At 53.8% G+C, this 7,910-nt stretch overlaps 1 protein-coding gene across 1 annotated transcript in view; it reads right to left on the reverse strand.

Moving 5' to 3' along the window:
• Irak2 (interleukin-1 receptor-associated kinase 2) overlaps positions 1-7,892 on the reverse strand; it is a 33,487-nt gene extending 25,595 nt beyond the window's left edge. The window contains exons 1-2 of the mRNA XM_013010342.1: positions 7,758-7,892; positions 1,563-1,745 (exon numbers count right to left, since the gene is read on the reverse strand). Coding sequence (XP_012865796.1) covers positions 1,563-1,745; positions 7,758-7,851 — 277 coding nt within the window. The 5' untranslated portion in view covers positions 7,852-7,892. The remainder of the gene's footprint in view (positions 1-1,562; positions 1,746-7,757) is intronic.
• Positions 7,893-7,910: the final 18 nt, after the last annotated feature.

Genomic DNA, 7,910 nt, shown 5'->3' on the forward strand with positions numbered 1-7,910 from the left:
CCCCGGTGAAAAAAAGCCATGCCACGCCCCGAGAGCGGCAGGGACCCAGCTCAACCAGCTCAAGGGGAAGAGAAATAGGATTGGGGAAGAGAAATGAGAAAGGTACAGGCAAAACAGGAATGCTGGGGTCTAAGGAAAGTTCCAGTCAGAGGCCAAGGGGGAAGACACCCCTAGCATTTCCCTGGACTGAACTGCCCCTCAGCTCAGCCCCTGTGAAAGAACTCAGGAGGGCTTTGAGTCAACAGCCACCTGGTGCTGGTCTTGGCCCAGGCTTCCTGGGGCCCAGAAGGGCTCCACGGTCTGCGGAGGCCCCACACTTTCAAAGTGTCAAGTGCTGTGGTGTTTGCTACCCTCAGATGGTTAATGAAGACTTCCCCAGATTAGTGTCAGTGGGTTGTGACGGCAATGGTGGAGGGGGGGCATGATGCAATCCCTGCACTTCTCTGCTTTCAGGCTTTGTGGTCCAAACCGCCCCCCACCCCACCCCCACCCCCCACCCCGCCTCCTCCCCTCCCTGCCAGGCTGCTGACCCAGATCTTCACCCAGATCTGCCTTCTCTCCACTCCCCTGCCTTCCTCTCATGACTGGCCTTTCCTGATCCCTCTGCCCTCTTTCTGGTTGGCCATCCTCTTGGCCCATTTAATTTCAGAATTACTTACTTCTTTCCCCATTAACCATCTTCTCACAAGACTATGGTCTCTCTCAGGGCAGAAGCCTTCCAAATCCTCAAGTGTTTCTGGTTTTTTCCTTCCTTCCCTCCCTTCTTCCTTTTTCTCTTTCTTTCACTCTCCCTCTCTTCTGCCTGCCTGCCTTTCCTTCTTTCTTTCGTTCTTTTTCTAGTATTAGGGCTTCAGCCCAGGGCCTCATACTCTTGCATACCTTTTTCACTCAAGGCTGGCACTTTACCCCTGAGCCACAGCTCCACTTCTGGCTTTTTGGGCTCCTGGATTTTCCTGCCACAGCTGGCCTCAAACCTCAGTCCTCAGATGTCAGCCTCCCAAGTAGCTAGGACTGCAGGTGTGAGCTACTGGCTCCTGGCTTCAGCCTGGAATTTTGTGTTCAATTATAAATGGACCTTTCTGCCTGGGCTGGGCTTGAACCATGATTCCCCAGGTCCAGTTTCCTGAGTAGTAAGGAGCCTCTGGCACCTGGCTCCCCTACCTTTTTGTCAATTAAAAGACTGAAAAGGCTGGGGGTACAAGTGGCTCTTGCCTGTAATCCCAGCTACTCAAGAGGCTGAGATCTCAGGGTCATAGTTCAAAGCCAGCCTGGGCAAGAAAGTTTGTGAGACTCTGGCTCCAATTAATTGCCAAAAAGCCAGGAGTACAACTGTGGCTCAAGTGGTAGAATGCCAACCTTGAGTGAAAAAAAAACTCAGGGACAAGCACCCAGGCCCTGAGTTCTAGCCCCAGGACCCCCACTAGAAACGAATTCACAAACAAACAATAACTACATGTATGTGTTTCAACCTGGAGAAGGCTTCGAGGCCAGGCCCTGCCTAGCTCGCCCACCCTCGGCGCGGCAAGAGGCTGGCGCCGCCGTACCAGGCCCAGGATGCTCACCTTGCAGGACGATGCTGGCGGCGCGGTAGAGCTGCAGATGGCACAGCAGGTCCAGCAGCTGCTGCACCGTGGCCTGCCGCATGCCCCACCACCACAGCAGCTCCCGGGTGATGCTGGTGCCCTGCACGCGCTCCAGGGACCGCAGCTGGCGCAACTGGGTCACATCCGTGACCACCAAGGAGGCTGTGGGATGGAGAGGATCCGCTTAGCATGGGTGGGCAGCAGCTCCAGGACAGGATCCCACGCTGGCCCACCCAGCCCTCCCCGCAGCCCGGGGGCATAGCCACGTGGGGGTGGCTGCTCCAGAGCGGAAGAAGGCAGCCGGGGCCCCGGGGCAGAGGCATCCCCGGGGCAGAGGCGCGGCCTGGCGCTGAGCGAGGCAGGAGGGCACTAGAGGAGCAGGTGTCACATCCAGGGCTCAGCCCGCCCAGGCAAGGCTAGGAGGATATACCCCTGCCCTTTCCCTTGGGAGTCTGGCTTCCCAACCAGGTTGGGAAACTCAGATTGGAACTGATGGAACCGCTGGTGAAGGAGCCAGGCCCGTGGGCGCCCTGCCACCCTCACAGGGCCGAGACAAGGCTCCAGGGAAGTCCCGCCCCTCTCTGAAGTACTGAACAAAGTCGGCAGGGAACTACACCCCCACCCCCCACCCCCCGGCTCACGCCTGTCATCCTAATCACTCAGGAGGCTCAGATCGAAGGACTGTGGTTCAAAGCCAGCCCAGGCAGGAAAACGAGACTCTTACCTCCAGTTAGCCATAAACAGCTGGAAGTGACCATGAGTGCTAGTCTTGAGCACACAAGCTCAGGGACAGCACCCAGCCCTGTGTTCAAGCCCTAGGACCAACATAAAACCAGCAAAAACCCAGAAAACACAACAAAAAGCAGGCTTTTTACCTTCTTGCCTGGGATGGCCTCTACTTGCCAAAGTAGAGGTTTTTTTCTTTTTTTTTGGTCGGTCGTGGGGCTTGAACTCTGGGCCTGGGCTCTGTCCCTCAGCTCTTCAGCTCAAGGCGAGCGCTCTACCACTTGAGCCACAGTGCCACTTCCGGTTTTCTGGTGGTTTATTGGAGATAGGAGTCTCACAGTCTCTCCTGCCTGGGCTGGCTTTGAACTGCGATCCTCAGATCTCAGCCTCCTGAGTAGCTAGGATTACAGGCATGAGCCACCAGCGCCCGGCTAAGTAAAGGTTTTTTTCTAATAGACCAACAGGTCAAAGACCTTCTTAAGTGTTTAGTTTGGTCTGTACAGGGGCTTGAATAAGGGCCTCACACTTCCTACTCAGACACTCCACTACTGGGGCCACACCCGAAACCCCCAAAATAAATACTTTTTTTTTTTCAGTCATGGGGCTTGAACTCTGGGCCTGGGCGCTGTCCCTCAGCTTTTCAGCTCAAGACAAACGCTCTACCACTTGAGCCACAGCGCCACTTCTGGTCTTCTGGTGGTTCATTGGAGATAAGAGTCTCATGGACAAAAAAATAAGAGTCTCATGGACTTTCCTGCCTGGGCTGGCTTTGAACCGTGATCCTCAGATCTCAGCCTCCTGAGTAGCTACGATGACAGGCGTGAGCCATAGGCACCCGGCAAAATAAATAATTTTTTTTAAATGATAAAGCTAGCCGGGCGCTGACAGAGCACTGGCCTTGAGCTGAAGAGCTGAAGGACAGCGCCCAGGCCCAGAGATCAAGCCCCACAACTGACAAAAAAAAAAAAAAAAGATAAAGCTTGGGTTCCAGGATTTTGGAACTCATGATGGGATCCATGTGAACATCAAGTCATTCATTCATCCGTTCATTCATTCACTCAGCAAAGTCCAGGCCCTGGACAGCTCTGAAGATTCTGTCAGGAAATGTAAGCTGAGGCAGGGAGGCGATGGGAAGCCGGGCGATCTCCTGAGAGCCCCAGGGAGCTGCAGGCCAGGGAGGGCGGGCGGGAGGGAGGGAGGGCGGGAGGGACACCATCTGATGGATGGATCAGAGGGATGAGGAAGAGCTGTCACAGGCTCCACAAGTGCCCTGTGGGAAATGGAAAGTTCCAGAGTTGCAGCTTTAGTCACTGGAAACCCCAGGCCAGACTCCTGGCCAGTGGGAAGTGATGTCAGTGGGACAGCGGACAGGAGTTGTTTTCACCCTGGAGTGGAGGACTGAGCAGAGAGGAGGCCCCTCCCCTCTGCCAGCTACCTGGGCGGGCGCTCAGGGCCTCACCCTGGAGACAGAGACCGGCCCAGGGCTAGGCTGGTGGCCACCCAGCCACCTTCTTCCAAGGAGAAACAGGAAGTGAATGGAGGGGGCTCCCAGTGCGACAATTTAGTTCCTTTTTTTTTTTTTTTTTGGTGATAATGGGGCTTGAACTCAGGGCCAAGGCAGGCACTCTACCATTTGAGCCATGCTACCAGTTCTCTTTGGCTTTAGTTATTATTTTTTTTGAGGGGAACAGAGTTTCACATCGTTTGCCCAGGCTACCCTAGACGGTGATCCTCTTACCCATGCTTCCTGCCTAGCTGGGGTTCTACAGGCACACACTACTGTATGTGGCTTATTGGTTCAGTTGGGATGGGGGAGTGAGGAGCTCTAGCTAGCTTTCTGCCCTGGTTGGTCTGGAACTATGATACTCTTGATCTTCACTTCCCAGGTCTGGGACTATGTCTAGAATTACAGATACATCTTTTTTTTTCTTTTTTTTTGCCAGTCCTAGGGCTTGAACTCTGGGTCTGGGTGCTGTCCTTGAGCCTCTCTGCTCAAGACTGGTATTCTACCACTTAGGCCATGGATCTACTTCCAGCTTTTCTGATGACTAATTGGAGATAAGAGTCTCACAGATGGGCTGGGAAGGTGGCTCAGTGGTAGAGCGCTTGCCTTGCAAGCATGAGGCCCTGGGTTCGATTCCTCAGCACCATATAAGCAAAAAGAAAAAAGCCAGAAGTGGCGCTGTGGCTCAAGTGGTAGAGCGCTAGCCTTGAGCTGAAGAGCTGAGGGACAGCGCCCAGGCCCAGAGTTCAGGCCCCATGACTGGCAAAAAAAAAAAAAGACTCTCACAGACTTTCTTGCCTGGGTTGGGCTTAAACTGTGATCCTCAGATCTGAGCCTTTCGAGTTACTAAGGTTACAGGTGTCAGCCATAGGTGTCCAGCCAGACATCTTAACCTATTAACTCATCCCCTTGAGACAAGGTCAGGACAAGACAGAAACTTCTTAGGGGCTCAGTGTGTCGGGGCGCCTGTGGAGTCACAGCTCCTTCCTCAACACAGACCTGTCATAACTGGCCATCGTGGAACATTCGGAAAACGGAAGCACCCAAGACAAGGGCTGGTTCTCTGAGTCTCCTGTTCCCCACATTTTGCTATAGATACAAAAGCATGAGTGTGTGTGTGTGCGCGCACACGTGTGAGCGCGCATATGTTAGTTTGGACCTTAACTGTCCTCAAAAGCCCGAGTTAAAGGCTTGCACCAGAACTCAGTGCTGTTGTGATGTAACGTCTGCTATGTCCATGTCTGATTCCTAAACGCTCCCACCTGTAATCCCAGCTACTTTGGGAAGCTGAGATCTGAGGATGCCAGTTCTAAGCAAGCCTGGGCAGAAAAGCCCATGAGACTCACTCCAGTTAAGCAAAAAGGCAGAAGCAGAGCTGTGGCTCAAGTGACAAAGTGAAAAAGTTTCTGTGAGTGAAAAAGTCAAGTGAGAGTAGAAGGCTCTGAGTTCAAGCCCAAGTACCGGCACAAAACAAATAGAAACAAAACAAAAGCCAGGCGCCGGTGGCTCACGCCTGTCATCCTGGCTACTCAGGAGGCTGAGATCTGAGGATTGAGGTTCAAAGCCAGCCCGGGCAGGAAAGTCCAGGAGACTCTTATCTCCAATAAAATCCCAGAAAATAAAACAAAAAACGGAGTGGGGCTATGGCTCAAGTGGTAGAGCACTAGCTTTGCAAAAGGGACTCAGGAACGGCGCCCAGGCCCAGAGTTCAAGCTGCAATGTACACAATGCTTGGAACAATGCTAAATGAGGGTTTCCACAATGTGTGACCACTGACAGCCATGCCCTGGGGGGGGGGAGGCAGGGGACTGTGGGGGGGGGAGTGGCATTAAGGGCCTAGAGACCATACACTGCTCCATGACTGTACAAAAAACACTGCGTGTGTGCTCTTCATGAGGGTGGCTGTGTGCAGGGCCTCCTTCAGGAGTTTGCAACTCCAACTGGGCTGATATGGAGAGAATGAGGAGGCTACCACAGGAGGCTGAAGCAGGGAGATCCTGAGTGTGAGGACAGCCATCCAGTGAGACCTTGCCTCAAAGAAACACACAAGAACTAAGCATATGCCTGGAAGTAAAAATGTCCATCAAAGAGAAGCAACGTGGGGCAGACAGATAGGCAGGCACTTCGCGCGTGCCGATGCGCCGATGCTCGTGTACTGCTACGCAGGGCCCCAGCCCTTATTTTTTTCTATAGAGTCTCCTTTTTGCCTGAGCCTCATGCCTAGACAGCCAGCTGGCTCTTGGAGGCTTCCCCTCCTAGCTGCGATGACAGAAGCCCCCTCCCTCCGTATTATCCCATAGAAGTGGAGTCACATGGGCCTTTCTGCCCAGGCTGGTCTGGAACCTTTAATCCTCCCAATAGCCTGGGATGATGGACAAAAACTACCATGCTCACCTACTGGCTGAAAAGGAAGTCTTGCAAGTAATGCACTCTCCCGACCTCAGCTTCCCACATGCCTAGATCACAAGGCCTATGGCTTACTGGCTTTAAAAGGGCTTTGGAGGGGTTGGAGGTATGGCTCAGTTGGTAGAGAGCTTGCCGATCAGTGAAAGCATTAGATACCAAGTTCAAGTTTGACAGAAAAAAGGGGGGAGGGGTCAAAACTTCAGCCCTGCTGATGCCATCAGCCAGGTACTGGCCTCGGTGGGGGCCTGTCCTGCATGGGTAGACACTGCTGTTCATTTCCTCTAAGGTGCAACAGTCAGAAATAGCTCCTTGAGACCCTGACCAAGAACCACTAGGTTAGAGTAGATATTCTGTTCCACCCACTTGATGAGGATTGAACCCAGGGCCTTCCACATGCTAGTCAAGTCCTCTACATCTCCCAGCCTTTGTATACATACATACGTATGTACATACACACATACAGGTATATATACATATATGTACATACACACATATACATATATACACACCCGTAAAGGTATGTATTTATTTGTTCAGACCGTATTAACAACACATACATATTAGTTTTATATTCTTTATTCTGTTTTGTCTTTTGAGATAGGATCTCACTATGTATCTATCCCAGGCTGGCCTAGAACTGCTCTCCATCCTTGAGTCTCCGCCTGCCCAAGTGCTGGAAATGTACAGAACTGTACCATCATGCCCAGACTTCATTCTCTTGCTTACTTTTAAACTGTACGTATATATTATATTTTTTTATAAACGTCTTACTTGATCATTTGTTTTCTTTGTTCTTTTCATTTTATGGTACTGAGAATGAAATTCAGTATTATTAGCTGGGCACGGGTGGTTCCTACTGAATTTCCAGCTACTCAGGAGATTGAGATCTGAGGATGATGGTTCAAAGCCAGCCTGGGCAGGAAAGTTCATGAGACTCATCTCCAATTAACCACCAAAAAGCCAGAAATGGGAGCTGTGGCTCAAGTGGTAGTAGGCCGGCCTTGGGTGGAAAAGCCCAGGGACAGTGCCCAGGCCCTGAGCAGAGGGGCCAGCCCCAGGGCCAGCGCACAGGCACATGTACACACACGTGTGCACACACACACACACACACACATTCTCTCTCTAAGGTGCTTGGAGGAAGCACAATTACGGGCTCCGCTTCACAAACTGGGACCAGTCCTGGGAGCAGAGGCCCTAGGGGCGGAGGCCCTGGGAGCGGAGGCCCTGGGGGCGGAGGCCCTGGGAGCGGAGGCCCTGGGGGCCGGGCGCAGGTGGGCGCGCGCCCTCACACAACCACGGGGCCAAACAAACAGGAAAAACGTCACAGGCCACAATGACGTGCATTCTGATGGAACCAAGGGCCGGGTTCGAATCCCGCCGCGCCGCCCTTCGCCGTTCCGGGGTAGGGAAGGCCTGGCGTGGCCGGCGGGCCGGGGCCGGGGAGGGGGCCCCCGCAGGGCCGGTCCCACTCTGGACAGGCGGGGCCCGGACCCGGGGGATCGCAGGGCCGGGCCGGCCGGGGCCGGGCCCGCACTCACCGAACCGCATCCAGTCCCACTCGCTCAGCGTGTCCATGCTGCGGCACAGGTCGTCCAGCACCCAGGAGGGCAGCTGGTAGATGTAGCAGGCCATGGCGGGGCCGCGGCGACTGAGCCCGCCCGCGGCCGCTCGGGCTTCGCCACCGAGGGGCG

This window comes from Dipodomys ordii, unplaced genomic scaffold (genome assembly GCF_000151885.1).
Source record: "Dipodomys ordii isolate 6190 unplaced genomic scaffold, Dord_2.0 Scaffold12, whole genome shotgun sequence".
NCBI lineage: Eukaryota > Metazoa > Chordata > Mammalia > Rodentia > Heteromyidae > Dipodomys > Dipodomys ordii.